The sequence below is a fragment of the Saccoglossus kowalevskii genome, chromosome 21, assembly GCF_978046115.1.
Source record: "Saccoglossus kowalevskii chromosome 21, keSacKowa6.1, whole genome shotgun sequence".
NCBI classification, from domain to species: Eukaryota; Metazoa; Hemichordata; class Enteropneusta; family Harrimaniidae; genus Saccoglossus; species Saccoglossus kowalevskii.
In genome coordinates this window covers 2,585,876-2,605,230 of record NC_140661.1, presented here as the reverse complement: position 1 = coordinate 2,605,230, position 19,355 = coordinate 2,585,876, and the positions used below count along the sequence as shown (strand labels likewise).

The following is a 19,355-nucleotide window of genomic DNA, read 5'->3' as shown; positions in this document are numbered from 1 at the left end:
TCTTTTTAAAAAATTTCTAAAGACACAAAGTAACATTTCAAATCATTTTCTTTTTATAATGGTCTTTTTGAGATGATGTAGATAATATAATCGGCTGATGGGAGGGAATCAATGCTTATGCAGGTGTCTTGGTCATTAGTATTGCCGTGTTTTTATTATAAAAGACAGGCTAATAACCTTCGCTGACGACAACCTAGACGAAATGAAACATCAGTAGAATAATGGAAAGGAAAATTACGGCCAATAAAATTAAGAGAAAACTGCGCCTGTGAGCTGTTTGATGTCATCATTCTTTGGGTGTCTTTGCTCACAGGCTTTTAAGTGGGACTGTCAGCATACAGAATGAAAAGTGACGCGTACATTACGGGACAGTGTCGTTAATGGGGTCTTTGTTTACGGCGTTGACTTAAGCTCGTTTGCCAACTAGAAATAGGTTTCTCGTATTTTATTTCAGTCCACTACACACAGAGAGGTGGTATTCATCCTTAGTAATAGGTAGACTTAAAAAACCATGGATGGGGCATTAACTATAATAAAATATACCTCAGTATTCTTACACATACATAGATTCATCATTAATATGAATCGTTTTTATTCACAATTCTTTTTATTTTATTTAGAAGTTGTACTATCTCAGTTTTCCAACAAAAACAACTTGATAATACAAAATAAATTTGAATTTTTATTTTCAAATTTAATGTTTGTGTTTTAATTTTAACAAATTTTAAATATAAAAATACTTGATCCTTAAACTTAAACTTATACTTGAAATCTAATGGAAAGAAAGGAAAAAAGAAAGAAAAATAATCAAAAAACTGCAATTTTTTTTTTGTTAACTCCCTGTGCAAAGCAGGCAATGGAGAGTCTGCAGTTAATGTGTCTAAGCTTTTTTTGATTTTTATTGCAATGTTTATGTGAATTTTGAATGAGCTAAAACATCCTAAATTCTGAAATGTTCAATTCTCTATGTAAACCAAAGCATATGTTGGTGGAAACCAAAATTTGCTTTAGGCATATTTTTGTTGTTGAATCAGTGTTACCAGCTATGGATAAGCAATAAATGTCATGGTTGTATTAAATTTCTAGTTGTTGGTAATTTGATACTCAGCTTAATTATTTTCTCATAATTGTTATCTAATTAATCATATTTTAATCAATGTTAAATATGATTATAATTGTGTTTAAATTACTGAGCTTATCTGGTGGTTTTGACTTGCATTAAAATTAGGTTTGAATATCTTTCCATGCATACTAGTACATTGCATGATGTTGTTTTTTTTTACCAAAGATCACTCTGTTTGACTTTATTTTTTCTTACTAGGTCAGTGAATGCCTTTCACAAGAACTTCATTAAAAAGTAATTGTAATAATGTATTATTTACTCTGGTAAACTAAAAGTTGTTACTATTTAATCTTATGCTCGTAAACCATTCATCTAAAAGATTTGACTATTTAATCTAATGCTGGTAAAGTGTTATCGTTCATCTAAGTTGTGACTATTCAACTATATTAAAACCGTACCACATTCATAAAGCATGTTTGAACTGCATCTTAACAACAAATTTCCTTGTATACGACAATTTGCTCCAAAATTAACAAAGAAATTATAGAATAGTTCTTTTGCAGGACAAATTTATTAATATTTTATTAATATTTTACTGATTTTGTGAAAATTGTTGGGACAAATTAAATGAGAATGTACATACTAAGAATGCTGCAATAATTATGTGAAATAATATGGTGGAGAATATGCATACTGTGAATGGTACAATAATGTTGAATGACAGTGAGGTATGGATAGAGGAATGGGGGGGGGCATTGAAGAGTAATGGGTAGGAGATTAGTCACAATTAGAAAAATTAATTGGTTTCTAATTCGTTGAAAATAAAGTGAAAATAATTATATTTGAATTTAAAATAAAGACACTTTATTAATATGCCATTTTGAGAATAGCATGTTCTGTTAAGTTACAATGCCATGGGGTATCATTCTGTACATCATCAGTAGCTAAAACTATAATTAATTCCACTATATTCTTTTCACCACCAGTTCCCTTTTTTTATCGCAAAATAGTCAAGTTTATAATCTGCACTTTCCTTCAGAAATTTAGGACAAAAATCGCCAAATTGTTTGAGTAAAAACTAAAAATTGATTCAAATTTTGATTGTTGGCTCCAAAAGTAGGATTCGTTTCCATAAATATACAAGAAAAAAGGGCAGAAAAATTTGGGGAAAGTCTGGCGGTGAAAAGGAAAAACATGATATGGAATTGACTTGACTTTTCTTTTCATGGAAGAGATGTTTTTTAACTAAATGTTTACATTTATGTGCCCATCCATTTATTATGCATGTGTGGTCTTCAACTGGTGTATTGTGCAATGCAGTCTTCACCAGATACTGAGCATATAGCTATTGCAACATATGTTTTACAAAGCTGGGATGCTTATTTCGTGTTTGGGTTTTTCTGCTCTCAGAATGTGTATTGTTTCTCAGAGTTCTGGAGATGTAGTTGGCTGTACTTTTCACACTTAAATTGATTGACTTGTTTGTGATCGGGCAGTCATAATTTGAAATCATAGTTCATAAGATAGACCTACATAAGTATTCTATAGCAATTATTGTTCATAAATATATTTATAAAAACTGACAAAACTAAGCAATTTTTTGACAGTGAACTTAAACAAGATAACGTATCTTGCAACTAACTTATTCAAGATCATCTTCAATCAGTATGCATCTCAGTCTGACTATGTAAACTAGAATGTTTACCCACAACTGTTTTTTAGCTCCGCTGTCGACTTTGTCGAGCGGAGCTTATCATATGAGTGATTGTTCGTCGTCGTCCGTGTCAAAGTTTTACTTTTTCAACTTCTTCTTGAAAACTACAAGCCTGAATGCTTTGATACTTGGTGTATATGTACCTTGGGTAGATCTCTCTCAGATTTGTTCATTTCATGATCATATCTTCAATTCTCTAATTTTGGTGAATATTTTTGTCATTTTTGGTAAAAAGTGATATTTTCGACTTCTTGTTAAAAACCGCAAGTCCAATTGCTTTGATATTACATATATATGTACTACATGTGGACCTCTCTCAGATTTGTTCATTTTGTAATGATATCTTTAATTCTCTAATTTTGGTGAATATTTTTGTCATTTTTGGTAAAAAGTGATATTTTCGACTTCTTGTTGAAAACCGCAAGTCCAATTGCTTTGATATTACATATATAGGTACTACATGTGGAACTCTCTCAGATTTGTTCATTTTGTAATGATATCTTCAATTCTCTAATTTGGGTGAATATTTTTGTCATTTTTGGTAAAAAGTGATATTTTCGACTTCTTGTTAAAAACCACAAGTCCAATTGCTTTGATATTACGTATAAAGGTACTACATGTGGACCACTCTCAAATTTGTTCATTTTGTAATGATATCGTCAATTCTCTAATTTTGGTGAATATTTTTGTAATTTTTTGTAAAAAGTGATATTTTCTTGTTAAAAACCACAATCATTTATGATGAAAAATGATATTTTTGAATTCTTGTTGAAAACAGCAAGTCCCATTGCATTGATACACTAGGCATATTGTTCATTTTCTAATGATATCTTCTGTTCTTTAATTGAAATGTGCAGTGCTAACAGCGGAGCTATCTCAGCCGAGAGGCTGCTTGTTTGAAAATAAACTGATAAATAAAAACAGCTTAGACCATAGCCTGATAAATTTGATTGTACAATTTTTCCCACCAAAATGTTTGCGCTACATTTTGCAATTTTTTTTGCATTTTGCTGTAGTTTCTTTAATTTTTGAACAAATGGACATAGTTTGAACTGGTTACTCATAATCACAATTTTTGAAACAAATGAGAATAAAATGTTGAAGGTTTATTTTGTGATAATACTTTAGGTTAATGTTTCTAAAAGTGGTGATAATGTATTCAGTTAACGTATTTTTAGTTTGTTACCACTCGTCATGCACGATTATCGTAATTTCTGGCATATGTAGTTGTGTGGGCAGTAAAATCTCACTAACACAATCTGTGACTACTGATGGAACTAAGCTTGATGACAATTTATGATATTTTTCATGACAAACGAAAGAGAAAATGTGTGATGATTATACATTGATTTAAAGTCATTTTATGGACTGTCGCTATCAACTGACTACTTAGTGTAGTCTATAAAAAAAATATCAAATGTCCAAACCTCAATGTGTTTTACTTTAAAAAAAGTGTTGATCATGAGCATTGTGTTGCACAGTTTTCATCATTATTCAGTCTTCTCACCCCTATTTTAGAATGGTATAAACTAATTTTGTAGAGAACCTGTTACTCACAAAAGAATCATGATGAAAACAAATCAGAATTATTTGTTGAAATTTTACAAAGGTCAGATCACAACCCCATCCTTGATGTGGGATTAAGGAGTTGTGAAATATGGAAAGAAAGAAATGTAAAAATGCACTGATGACAAAGCAGTGGTTGCTGTGGCAACAGTAATTACCTAAAATGCAGCCAAGTAGCAAGATGAAATTTGAGGCTTAATGGCATTAAATAGTAGGGGGGTTTGAGTCAGTTAGGACTAGACGCATGGTTATACAGATGAAAATGCTGATTATAGCACCGTTCAACAAATGTCAGATTCAACATGCTGCACCATATGCATCAATAAAGCAGACTATGTACATAGTTCTTGTTGCTTCTAGTCACCCGGGAAACGCCCCACCCCCTCTTTGCTTTGAAATGAACAAAGAGAGATGTACAAGAAGGATCCCCATGGGGGATGAAGGGGACATATGTTATCTCTCATTTTGGCTTTATTAGCACTGAATAATAGGTTGATGTGACTAGAGCTAATATCATACTCGGCTCTTCTATCGTATTATTTTTTGTAAAGCATTTAAAATCAGATGTTGGCTATAAAAATAAGAACCGTGATAGAGTTTGTCGAGTTAGATTGTGACAGATGAGGCCAAAAACAATGAAGCAGCCATGAATGTCTTCTCTGCCAACTCTCTATTAAACTTAAAGAGAATAGATGGCTGTTCAAATAATAAGAAATGATGCATTTTATTAATCTTGTCATGAAACCAACATGGTGTCTATTTTTTAAGATGATTAAATTTAGTAAATTTAATCCTATCTTAGCAACAGACTAATGCGATAATGGTCATAATGACTGTATTTACAGGCGATTTGAAACCTGAAATATACCGTGATGGCCCGATTTATCAGCGGCGAGGATCCCTGCAGTTGTGGCAGTTCCTGGTAGCGCTGCTGGAAGACCCCACAAATTCCAATTTTATTGCATGGACTGGCAGAGGGCTGGAATTCAAGTTGATTGAACCAGAAGAGGTATGTAGTAATATACAAAAAGTTATTGTTATTTTTCGCAAGGCATTTTCACATTTTCTGGAATTTTAAGTACAGTAAAAGACTAGATCATTGACAATATGCAAAGAACTGTACTTTTTGCATTTAAAGTTCAACTCTGAAATTTGAGTTGAATTATTAGTACGAAAATTTATCAATTTTGATTCTGTCTTTGAAATTTTATTTTTCGCTGATCACTGCAATTTGTTTATCCAAGTTTTACCAATTGCTATTATTCTAGGCAATTTGTACTTTAAATAGTTCCTGACAATGTACAATGATGTCATAATGGTTATGTGCTCACAATGTACAAGAATCCATGATGTCATAATGGTTATGTACTGACAATGTACAAGAATCAATGATGTCATAATGGTTATGTACTGACAATGTACAAGAATCAATGATGTCATAATGGTTGTGTACTGACAATGTACAAGAATCAATGATGTCATAATGGTTGTGTACTGACAATGTACAAGAATCAATGATGTCATAATGGTTGTGTACTGACAATGTACAAGAATCAATGATGTCATAATGGTTGTGTACTGACAATGTACAAGAATCAATGATGTCATAATGGTTATGTACTGACAATGTACAAGAATCAATGATGTCATAATGGTTATGTATACTGACAATGTACTATATTCAATGTTATAACAGTAATTTCCTAACAAAACACAAAATCCATACCAGCAATTCATTCATTTTTTTTATCAAAATTTGTATTCAATTCTTTCAATTTGTTTTTATTTCACCCTTTTTATATATATATAAAAAAACTTCATTGTTGAAATAAAAGGTGAACAATTTCGACAATTTGTGGTGATTATACAAATATAAAGAAGTTGCCCACAATGAGTCAAACATTCAAATAATGAAATTTTATTTTTGCTTTGTAGGTTGCCAGGAGATGGGGAATTCAGAAAAATAGGCCGGCAATGAATTACGACAAACTGTCGCGATCATTACGATACTATTATGAAAAAGGCATCATGCAGAAGGTAGCTGGTGAAAGGTACGTCTACAAGTTTGTGTGTGATCCAGAAGCACTCTTCACCATGGCTTTTCCAGATAATGCCAGACCAGTCCTGAAGACAGAGCACACTATGACCAGGTTACCAGAACATACCACTCCACTGCCTCCACCACGTCATCAAACCCCATCCGTCAAAGAAGAAGATACCGTTCCGTTGACCCACTTGGATGATGGTCTAGAACAGGCTCGGTTTGCACATGAAATGCAACAGATTTGTCCACAACCATATGTTGAAGGATGTGTGTATTAACTTAACTGGAATTTGTTTTATATTCACCCTTTTGTAACCTTGGTAACTGACATGTGTCTGTTGTTGCCTATAAAATGGTCATTGTTACCCATGGTGTGATATGGTTGGCATGGCAATATATACACAGAAAACTCGTGCTGCAGCTATCATTCTGGGCTTGCAAGCTGGAAACCTGATTCAATATCACTTTTGTCCCAGACTATTTTGAAATTTCAAAAAGGCACTTGGAGTGCATGGTTTCCTTCAATTTTCACATTAAAAATGTAGCACAACCTTGTGGTCAGTCAAATTGCTGGCATGTGATAAAGCAAACAGGTCCTATGTATGTCATGTGACTAGGTTATAGTCAATCTGGACCTGTGTGTCATGTGCCCAATTATAACCAATCAAAATTGTCCTATATAGGTCATGTGACCAAATATAGTCAATCAAACTTGTCCCTGTATAGTTTTCAGAAGTCCAACTTTGGGAGATTGTTTTTGTTCACTGTTATATATATATATATATAGTATAGATTCTGCTTTTTTGTGTGCAGGATACATTTGTTATATCTAACATCATAAATCAAACAGATTTAACACATCAAAATTTTCACTTTCTATCATGTTAATTACATTTTTGTCTAATATCCATTGCCAAATGACTAATATTTTTAATGATTTATTATTTCTGAAAAAATATGAGCTGTTATGTAAATGATGAGGGTCAAAATTCGGTAAAATTAATTGATATAATTAACAATCATGCAAGAGTTAATTACTGAATGTTAGTAACGAACTTTATATTTCAATAATTATCTATAAATGAGGATATTAAATGAGTAATCAATCAATATATTGAGTTATTAATTATGTTGAAGTAAGCCCAGTCAGACTGTGATGTGTAAGCCAATATACCGTATACGGTAACGATAGGAATGTTTTTGCTGATCACAACAAAATCCCCAGTATAAGCAATTTTTACATCCCCTGATTTTATAGCTGGCTTACCATGGTGATAATAAAGAGCTTATTTGAATCATTAAGCTGATGTTATTTGGGTTATCTGCATAATTGTTCGGTATGAGACCCTCATATGTTGAAAACTGTCATCAAAAATTAGATTTCTATATTTCATGATAAGCATGGCTTACTGAATGTCTCCACTGCCTTTGGTATTAATACAGATATATCTACAGAGTGTTTATATTTCAGTCTTATATAGATGGGGTTGGGGGGCAAAATCACAAAATTTAACATTTGTGTCATTTTTCACTACAATTTCAACCTGAAAGCAATTGCAAAATGAGTATTTGTATTCTTAGATGCAGTGTCGTACATTAGATTAATTTAAACTGTAGCTGTAACTTTTAACATTTTCCATGCATTAGAATACAGTTCTAATTTGCCTTATGTGTGACCCCTAAAAGGTTACACATCCTGGTATTTCTGGGGGAGGGGAGAAATGCCACTATTGAGAACTTTGGGATTTTTTTGGCTAAAAAATTACAAAAGTTATTGTCATTTAAAGTTAAACAATTATAACACCAGAGTACCAGGATTTCCAAAACTGGCATCAATAATGGCAGTCGCATTTGAAAACTTGAAAGATGCAGCTACGCTATTATGATGAAAATGATCAGTTATGTTACCATGGAAACTGATTACTTTTGCAAGTACACCACTTTTATACTGACTATGAAAAGAATTGGTGGTCAAATCAACTGATAATACAGACACTTTTTTGCATATTAATTCTGTATTTGCATAATCCACTTTTTTACTAGCCCACCAAGTGTGTAGAAAACCGCAGTAGATTTTTGTGGTTGAATTTATACTTTTTGTCAAACAACACAATTTTTTGATTTGTAAAATTCTATGCTTTCACACAATGCTCATTTGCGCCATTCCTATTGTCTTTATAAGGAGAGTTTACACACTGTTGGTCTTTTTGTTTTCAACACATGATAGATTTGATTTGATTGGCCGTTTCCCATACTGCTGGCACATGCTGCTTCACGTGTGTTGTCATTGCAAAGTCATAAAGTCAAATCTCTCATGTCTGCAAAACTAAAACATGTTTTTTTTTATTATTCTAAAAACTGTTTGAAACATTTACATGAAAAATACACAATATGAACAAAACTGCGGGAAAAGTTGTGGTTTTTGCCAACTTACAAAATATGACTGCCTGCTATATTACTTTACATTTGGTTGTTCATGGGTTCGGTCAAAATTGTTATACATATATATATATATAAAAAAAAAATTGTCCGAGCTATCACGTTTATTCTAGATTGTTTTGTGTGACACCGTATGACAGATATAGTTAGAACATTTATTGAGTTTTTGTTTTTTGCATCAAGCCTTTGTTTACCCATAATACTCTAATATTCTTGTATCACTTGATTCTTGGATTTCTTATTAATTGCTCACACCCTCCATCCCCCACAAAAGAAATCTATGTATTGTTTAATTGACCTATTATGATTTGACGTACTTTAATGTAACAAGATGACTTTAAGTGTAGTTTTGGCAGCATTTACGCTACCATATTTAACAGCAGAGATGTGTAATGTTCAGTAGATTTATAATCAGAACAAAATGGAGCACACTGAGAGAGGGAGTCACATGACATTAATCCCCCCCCCAAAAAAAAACCCTGGTTTATTATTTTGTAAGAATGCTGCAGGAGGTGTGTGAGTTGTATTTTCCCCTCACTTCTTTATATCACGGTAGTTTGAATTCCATTGATGTGGATTCTGTTGCTAGGATACCTGGAATCACTTTGCGTTGCATTCACTCAATTGGGCTGGTTAAAATCAGCAAAATTGTGATTGCATGGTTTCCTTGACAACAGAAAACTAAAGCTTTCTCTAATTTTCTATCTATCTGCCATCCCAGCTGTATCCCTCTTTTCCTGTACAAATCCAAGTTTGTTCCCTTGACAACAGACAGCCGATTTTTCAGATTTGTATTTTATCATAACCTTGCTATTTCAATAAATACTTTTGTAAATATAGAAGAAAATCTTGATTAATTTTTCCTGCAAGAACACAGGAGTATTTTAGTTCAGCTCTGCTGATGTCTCAAACACCTGGTAGATTTCTATGTATGGTACATAGATGATCTGGGATTATCTTATTAGTTTAGGTTTAAAATTCATGCATATTAATACTTGGGTTGCATAATAATTACTTAATTTTTAGCTGTTTCATTGTGATATAACCACTCAATGGATGGGTGTTCTGGACTAATTGATCTGGTAATATTTGTGCATATCAATGAGTAATTTGCAGAATATTTAAAGATTCTCTAGAAACAACCATTTCAGATTAGACAAATGTTCTTTAGTGATTTATGCACAATTTGCATAATTGAGTGATTATTGAACTGGATGATCAGTACCAGGAAACTGGTGAAGCATGTATGGAAATAAATGTGCTCATCAAACTTTAAAGTTGATACTTTTCTAAATGCTCTTAACCTTTTCTCCATCAGACTTTCTCGCCCAAATTTTTCTACACTTTTTATATTTTTCAATATTTCAGGAAATGAACCCTAATTTTGGAGCCAACTGACAAATTTTGAATCAATTTTCTCTTTTTACTCGAAAAATGTGTCCTTTTTTACCCAATCTTCTAAAGGAAAGTGCAGACTATAAATGGGACCATTTTGTGAATTGGTGATAAGAGAGAACCAGTGATGAAAAGGTTAACTATGCAAAAATGTATCTTTGGTGGGAAAGAAAGTGGCAACTATGTCACACTCTTATCTAAAACGTATTTTCTTGGAATATTTGCATTTTACATGAAAAGGATAGAATAAATTTGGCAATGCGGTAGGGTGAGATGAAAAGAAAGGTTATGTGGTGGCAAAACAATTTGCATATTTCTAAGCTTAAAGCGCTAATGTTCAAACAATGTGTTGTACGTAAGTTGTACAAGTAGCTGTGTGTCCCATATAGAACACAATGCAATGCTTTAAGGTAAATGCAACTAACAAGGATTCATTCTATTTGCAATATAAGGATATCGACTTTTGAAAAGTTGAAAGTCACCAACCTAATTTTCAAGAAAATGTTTATATTTAGTGGATTTTCAAAAAATAAAAAAATGTTAATATTGTGTTCTTTGGAATTGTTCTAAAAATAGTGATTTTTGAAAATATTAATTAAGATAGGTTTTTCAGAATACATCACTGCAACACACAACAAAATGCTATTTTATGGTGTCATGGCACAACAGCTCCATGGTTTTACATAATAAATCGCTGAAAATTGTCATGTGATTTATGACCAACTTTCTCAAAAGTTGCGAGTAGGCTTTTTCCTACCTTAATGGCGATTTTAATGATTCACTCGCATCATTTAGCAAAACGCCCTCTATGTTGAGAAAACTTTTCTGGTTCGTTTTTATGCTGTCCGCTTTGCATGTGTCTTGTAATTGTGGTGATAGTGACGTTTCACAGAAAGACTACAGATTGTGTCAAAATGAAATGTGTACAGGGTGTGTATATACATGCAGTTGATGGTCTATTCAACTTTTTCGCTAAATTTAAGGGTTTGACCAAGTCTACACAATCCCCAAAAATATATAGGATCAAATCTAACTCATACTGCAACGTTCACATATCGATACGTCTGTGGGATTTGATGTGAGGTGCGAGCGGAGAACGATAGAGGGGTTTAGAGTAACCCGAACAGGATAGATCATTTCGTGAGGAAATTATTTCATCATGAGCAGATTATGAAATATGGGACCATTCGTGCAAACAGCTGTGCAATACTTGTGCAACAGACGTGGTGTTAGCAACCAGATACCGAGGTAGTAATTAGTCCACGCGACTGTTTGTCCGTAGTTATCAATAGAATATCGATCGAACGAGGTGGTATAGTGGTCATGGGTTCATTCACCCTCGTTGACATGACAATGACATATTTTGTCAGAGGTCGTGTACCGGTGCTGCATGTCTCCAAATCTGGTACAAGCATCAAAAGAACGCCTTCCTTTATTCAGCCATCGACTTCATATTATTTCCATCTCTGTTAACACATCAATATGGGACCCATTCTAACGCAGATCTTTGCATTGTTCGCTAAGTAAGGCCTCTATTCACCAACCACAGTACATGGCGTTGTACATTTGTAAGTCAATAGTTTAATCACCATTTTACAATTGTTTCGCTAACTATTGCCGGATGAAATCAGCTAGAAATTACATACAAACTCCCTTACAAACTTCTTACTTTCCATTGATCGTTTGCCAATATTATACGAAATTTTGCTCGCTGCTTCATAACGGCGAGGTTGCTATATGTAGGTGATACCGCGTGATACTGGAATTTGTCACGTGACTCAAAAACATGAAAGAACCGTAGAACGATTGCGAAAAATAACTGCCCAGTAACAACTACAGTCAAACACTGCCATGGCACCTCTGAGCACGATTCAAATTAACAATCTATCACGGATAGAAGTGTTTTTATACCAACCTTATCAATTGAAAATATTTCAACATGAGGGTTATCTAATTTATGTTTGAATCATAGCACTCATATCCTTCGCGCGTTGAATTTATTGCATTCACATACAAATATAATCAAGACTACATACTGAAATTGTATTAGAGTATTCTTAAAGCTAAATACCTCCTTAGACTCGCATGTTGTAAACTTACATAAGTTGTTTCTTACCACTTACTAGTATTTGATGCCACCGTGACGTAATTCCACGAAAAACCTTTTCCCAATTAATGTAAGACTGCAATATTTGATTGTTGTGGTGATGACAATTCTACGGACATCGAGACAGCCGGAAAGAGGGGGGGGGGGGTGAAACATGTCGCAACTTGTCTATCAAATATATTTTATCTAATTGTGAAATGAGTACAGACTGAACTCAATTAACTAAATAAAAGTGTTTTCGAGACTATTAAAATATCCATTCAGCGATTTATTTGTTTTCTGTGTTTTTTGTTAAACAATATACTATGTTAGTCTTTATTTGATGAATACCAGTCGTACAATCGATAGACTTGGACATTTTTTTTAATTAGTGCCTGCTTTATTCAAGATTCAACACAAAACTAGTGTTGTGGACACTGATTAAACGTAGTTTTATTCTTGGTACACGAGGATGCACTTGGTTACAGCAAAGTGTTGAGTTTGTGAAATGGAAAATATGATCTCAAAACGACACTAAAACAGAATATCGTGTTTTAGTTCTCATCATAGAATTGTACTTTAGTTTAGGGATTTCCGTGCCATGCATGTGTCTATATTCTCCCGTAGTCACACACAACTTGAACACTATTATGATGACGACGATTCAGGACTAACATTATAGCTATTAGACAAAAACAAATCCCCCGTAGCTGCGAACATAACTCTTGTTACGACTGCACGTCGGAATGGATCCGATTACTCGTGTAACGGGAGAATTTGACAGGATATTCAACATTTATTTCGCCTTCATCCAACGTGACTCACGCTGCTACTTGACGTGCTCACCACTATACCCCGGGGACTTGTACACCTACCTACCCTGTATCCTATTTACATGTACTATATTCGCCCACCATACTTTACACGCTTAAAACTTGTACAGAAACTTGTTCACATAAATCCCTTTCTGGTATTTAGACACGATAATTTCTGTGTTATTGGGCGAACTAGTATGATTTCTTTGCATATATTTGCCATGTTAATATGCTACACGTGTTCAACCAATACTTTGAAGCACGGTCCTTCTCAGGAAGTGTGGTTGAAAACTTGACGGTTTCTCTAGACAGCAAATGTATCCGTGGCTGGTCACGTGTTAGTTCCATAATTCTGTTAGATGTAACTGATTAGAGATTGTAAGAAAGACCTCATTAACAGGTTGTTGGTAAGAGTGAAAGACCTCATTAACAGGTTGTTGGTAAGAGTGAAAGACCTCATTAACAGGTTGTTGGTAAGAGTGAAAGACCTCATTAACAGGTTGTTGGTAAGAGTGAAAGACCTCATTAACAGGTTGTTGGTAAGAGTGAAAGACCTCATTAACAGGTTGTTGGTAAGAGTGAAAGACCTCATTAACAGGTTGTTGGTAAGAGTGAAAGACCTCATTAACAGGTTGTTGGTAAGAGTGAAAGACCTCATTAACAGGTTGTTGGTAAGAGTGAAAGACCTCATTAACAGGTTGTTGGTAAGAGTGAAAGACCTCATTAACAGGTTGTTGGTAAGAGTGAAAGACCTCATTAACAGGTTGTTGGTAAGAGTGAAAGACCTCATTAACAGGTTGTTGGTAAGAGTGAAAGACCTCATTAACAGGTTGTTGGTAAGAGTGAAAGACCTCATTAACAGGTTGTTGGTAAGAGTGAAAGACCTCATTAACAGGTTGTTGGTAAGAGTGAAAGACCTCATTAACAGGTTGTTGGTAAGAGTGAAAGACCTCATTAACAGGTTGTTGGTAAGAGTGAAAGACCTCATTAACAGGTTGTTGGTAAGAGTGAAAGACCTCATTAACAGGTTGTTGGTAAGAGTGAAAGACCTCATTAACAGGTTGTTGGTAAGAGTGAAAGACCTCATTAACAGGTTGTTGGTAAGAGTGAAAGACCTCATTAACAGGTTGTTGGTAAGAGTGAAAGACCTCATTAACAGGTTGTTGGTAAGAGTGAAAGACCTCATTAACAGGTTGTTGGTAAGAGTGAAAGACCTCATTAACAGGTTGTTGGTAAGAGTGAAAGACCTCATTAACAGGTTGTTGGTAAGAGTGAAAGACCTCATTAACAGGTTGTTGGTAAGAGTGAAAGACCTCATTAACAGGTTGTTGGTAAGAGTGAAAGACCTCATTAACAGGTTGTTGGTAAGAGTGAAAGACCTCATTAACAGGTTGTTGGTAAGAGTGAAAGACCTCATTAACAGGTTGTTGGTAAGAGTGAAAGACCTCATTAACAGGTTGTTGGTAAGAGTGAAAGACCTCATTAACAGGTTGTTGGTAAGAGTGAAAGACCTCATTAACAGGTTGTTGGTAAGAGTGAAAGACCTCATTAACAGGTTGTTGGTAAGAGTGAAAGACCTCATTAACAGGTTGTTGGTAAGAGTGAAAGACCTCATTAACAGGTTGTTGGTAAGAGTGAAAGACCTCATTAACAGGTTGTTGGTAAGAGTGAAAGACCTCATTAACAGGTTGTTGGTAAGAGTGAAAGACCTCATTAACAGGTTGTTGGTAAGAGTGAAAGACCTCATTAACAGGTTGTTGGTAAGAGTGAAAGACCTCATTAACAGGTTGTTGGTAAGAGTGAAAGACCTCATTAACAGGTTGTTGGTAAGAGTGAAAGACCTCATTAACAGGTTGTTGGTAAGAGTGAAAGACCTCATTAACAGGTTGTTGGTAAGAGTGAAAGACCTCATTAACAGGTTGTTGGTAAGAGTGAAAGACCTCATTAACAGGTTGTTGGTAAGAGTGAAAGACCTCATTAACAGGTTGTTGGTAAGAGTGAAAGACCTCATTAACAGGTTGTTGGTAAGAGTGAAAGACCTCATTAACAGGTTGTTGGTAAGAGTGAAAGACCTCATTAACAGGTTGTTGGTAAGAGTGAAAGACCTCATTAACAGGTTGTTGGTAAGAGTGAAAGACCTCATTAACAGGTTGTTGGTAAGAGTGAAAGACCTCATTAACAGGTTGTTGGTAAGAGTGAAAGACCTCATTAACAGGTTGTTGGTAAGAGTGAAAGACCTCATTAACAGGTTGTTGGTAAGAGTGAAAGACCTCATTAACAGGTTGTTGGTAAGAGTGAAAGACCTCATTAACAGGTTGTTGGTAAGAGTGAAAGACCTCATTAACAGGTTGTTGGTAAGAGTGAAAGACCTCATTAACAGGTTGTTGGTAAGAGTGAAAGACCTCATTAACAGGTTGTTGGTAAGAGTGAAAGACCTCATTAACAGGTTGTTGGTAAGAGTGAAAGACCTCATTAACAGGTTGTTGGTAAGAGTGAAAGACCTCATTAACAGGTTGTTGGTAAGAGTGAAAGACCTCATTAACAGGTTGTTGGTAAGAGTGAAAGACCTCATTAACAGGTTGTTGGTAAGAGTGAAAGACCTCATTAACAGGTTGTTGGTAAGAGTGAAAGACCTCATTAACAGGTTGTTGGTAAGAGTGAAAGACCTCATTAACAGGTTGTTGGTAAGAGTGAAAGACCTCATTAACAGGTTGTTGGTAAGAGTGAAAGACCTCATTAACAGGTTGTTGGTAAGAGTGAAAGACCTCATTAACAGGTTGTTGGTAAGAGTGAAAGACCTCATTAACAGGTTGTTGGTAAGAGTGAAAGACCTCATTAACAGGTTGTTGGTAAGAGTGAAAGACCTCATTAACAGGTTGTTGGTAAGAGTGAAAGACCTCATTAACAGGTTGTTGGTAAGAGTGAAAGACCTCATTAACAGGTTGTTGGTAAGAGTGAAAGACCTCATTAACAGGTTGTTGGTAAGAGTGAAAGACCTCATTAACAGGTTGTTGGTAAGAGTGAAAGACCTCATTAACAGGTTGTTGGTAAGAGTGAAAGACCTCATTAACAGGTTGTTGGTAAGAGTGAAAGACCTCATTAACAGGTTGTTGGTAAGAGTGAAAGAGCTCATTAACAGGTTGTTGGTAAGAGTGAAAGACCTCATTAACAGGTTGTTGGTAAGAGTGAAAGACCTCATTAACAGGTTGTTGGTAAGAGTGAAAGACCTCATTAACAGGTTGTTGGTAAGAGTGAAAGACCTCATTAACAGGTTGTTGGTAAGAGTGAAAGACCTCATTAACAGGTTGTTGGTAAGAGTGAAAGACCTCATTAACAGGTTGTTGGTAAGAGTGAAAGACCTCATTAACAGGTTGTTGGTAAGAGTGAAAGACCTCATTAACAGGTTGTTGGTAAGAGTGAAAGACCTCATTAACAGGTTGTTGGTAAGAGTGAAAGACCTCATTAACAGGTTGTTGGTAAGAGTGAAAGACCTCATTAACAGGTTGTTGGTAAGAGTGAAAGACCTCATTAACAGGTTGTTGGTAAGAGTGAAAGACCTCATTAACAGGTTGTTGGTAAGAGTGAAAGACCTCATTAACAGGTTGTTGGTAAGAGTGAAAGACCTCATTAACAGGTTGTTGGTAAGAGTGAAAGACCTCATTAACAGGTTGTTGGTAAGTGTGAAAGACCTCATTAACAGGTTGTTGGTAAGAGTGAAAGACCTCATTAACAGGTTGTTGGTAAGAGTGAAAGACCTCATTAACAGGTTGTTGGTAAGAGTGAAAGACCTCATTAACAGGTTGTTGGTAAGAGTGAAAGACCTCATTAACAGGTTGTTGGTAAGAGTGAAAGACTAAGTGTGGAATCTTTGTACTAGTACATAGATCCATTCCACAACTGAAAACTAAATAATAAACATCGTATTTCTAATAAGTTGTCTAAATCAGAGAACAAACGTCATGGAAACGTGCTAATCGTGTCTATGGGTGTTTACGCAATCATTTTATTCTCAATGTTAACAAGTTTCTTAGCTGGACGATGATTATTTGAAGAAAAATTGCATATCGTCTTTTAAATTTTGTTTTTAGTATTTTATTCAATATACTTCATCGGTATTATTTTTTTTTTGTATTGACCCGTAACCGATACACAAGACATTTCGATAAAAGTAACGTCGTCGGTTTGTATGGTACTTCTCCTTATGTTATTCTCTTGAAATACTAAACCCTTTGATGTTATTCTCTTTTAATAATTCTCTCAATTTTAATTTTAATTTGAAGATGTATTTGTATTCCAGGAACTATAGTAACCACAGACGGAAATATTATAACTTGTATACACCTTTCCTTTAAATCGCGCCCCCGGTGACGAAGCACTTTTATGACGTAAAAAGCGTTCAAAGAGACGATATCGTTTTTACCGGACGTCTTCCATTGACGAAGATCATGTTTTTGAGAAATGTCCTATATTATTCGAAATGACGAACGGCTACATGACCATACACCCATGTACGTTAAAGAGCGGTAGTCGTCGCGCCACACATGCGCGAGATTTATGGGTCTCATATAAACAAAAATGGCGAGTTTGACTGTTGCGCAGATCAACGAGTACAAACTGAGACGTTACCAAGCTTATGTATTTTCAGGTGATTGGAAGGTATCAAATGAGTCACTGGCGGTAACTAGTGCAAGTCGCGCCCAGGTCAGACCTCATACTTGTGATTTCAATTAGAAGAGCGCAGTATTTATCAGCACAAATGTCGCACATGTGCAGCGCGACGGCTACCGCCCTTTAATTTGACGCCACGGGAGCATTGCGTAACTAGAGGGCGCGATTTATGGGAATAGAGTATTCCTAGTTTTTGTTCGCCCCTCCCAACCATGTTAGCATTAAAGCACAGTAGTCGTCACGCTGCGCATGTTCGACATTTGTGTTGATAAACATTAATTTTTCCACAATCCAATGCGCTCTTCAAATGAAAATCACAAGTATGAGGTTTTACCTCGGCGCGACTTGCACTGATTTCCGCCGGTGACTCATTCGATACCTTCCAATCACATGAAAATTACCTAATTAAAGCTTGGAATTGTGTCAGTTCGTACTCGTTGATCTGCGCAACAATCAAAGTCGCCATCTTTGTTTATACGAGACTCATATATCTCGTACATGCGCAGCGCGACGACTACCGCGCTTTAAATAACCTCACCCGTGTACCAACAGAATACGCACACCTACATCATTACAATTACTTCCAACACCATATAGTAAACAGTTTGTCAGTTTTTACGCAAAGGGACGTATGAAACTTTGTAACTTCATACGTAATAATGTACATGGGCTGATGGGCACTAATAGGGGCTAAACAAATCAACTAGAATAGCTAACTTTGGGATGTCAATATTGGTATTAGTATTATACATGTATGTGATTAATGTAACTACGGTTCTTCTTCAATAACAGTAGTGTAACATGCTTTGAAAAGAGCGCCACCTATAGGCCAAACAAAGTGAAAATATTTTTATTTATTTTTTATTTATTTTCTTTATTCCGCACTATATGGCCACCGGCCTAAAGTACTGTTACATTTCAAAACTTAAATTACACACGGTCGCTTTACAATTACAAGATACATATACTTCAAATCATACTTCCATTTCAGTTTCTCTGTAATGAAAACTCTTAAACAAATATTTACCCAAACTTAGTAAAATATACGAGTTAGTACTCTGTAGCAATGCAATGAATTTCATCTTGGTTGGTGGTGAAAAATAATATTTTGGTAAGAATTTTTGTCTAAGTGCTTCATATTTTGGATAAACCATAGTAAAATGATATTCGTCCTCTGTGACCCTGCAACCAAATGGACATAATCTTTGGTCACGTGGAATACCCAATGTTCTACCATTTTCAATTTCTAGGAGATGACAGGAAATTCTAAGTCTAGTTATAGCACATGAATAGATAGGAGTAGCCAACGAAATAGCAGTAAGATATCTTTCATATATTAAATCTTGTTTAAACATGCAATATGTTTGAAGCTTTACATTTTTATTAATTTCTGCACACCAATTCTGTCTAGATATATCAAAACATCTTCTTTTAAATTCACTGAAGAACATTTCGCTATTATCAATTCTTTGTTCATACCATACATGTCCATAACCAGATGTACATAAAATATTTTTTACCTCTAAAGCCCAACACCTAGACCCCCCTTCTGCTATATGGTATAG

The 19,355-nt window shown here is 34.9% G+C and overlaps 1 protein-coding gene across 2 annotated transcripts in view; it reads left to right on the top strand.

Moving 5' to 3' along the window:
• The window catches only part of LOC100303574 (ets-related protein), a 36,336-nt gene extending 26,663 nt beyond the window's left edge, over positions 1-9,673 (top strand). Inside the window, 2 exon segments of one of the 2 annotated variants that reach the window (NM_001165010.1) lie at positions 5,189-5,352; positions 6,279-9,673. In NM_001165010.1, the coding sequence (NP_001158482.1) occupies positions 5,189-5,352; positions 6,279-6,665 (551 nt within the window). In that variant the 3' untranslated portion in view covers positions 6,666-9,673. 2 annotated transcript variants of the gene reach the window in all.
• The last annotated feature ends 9,682 nt before the right edge of the window (positions 9,674-19,355 follow it).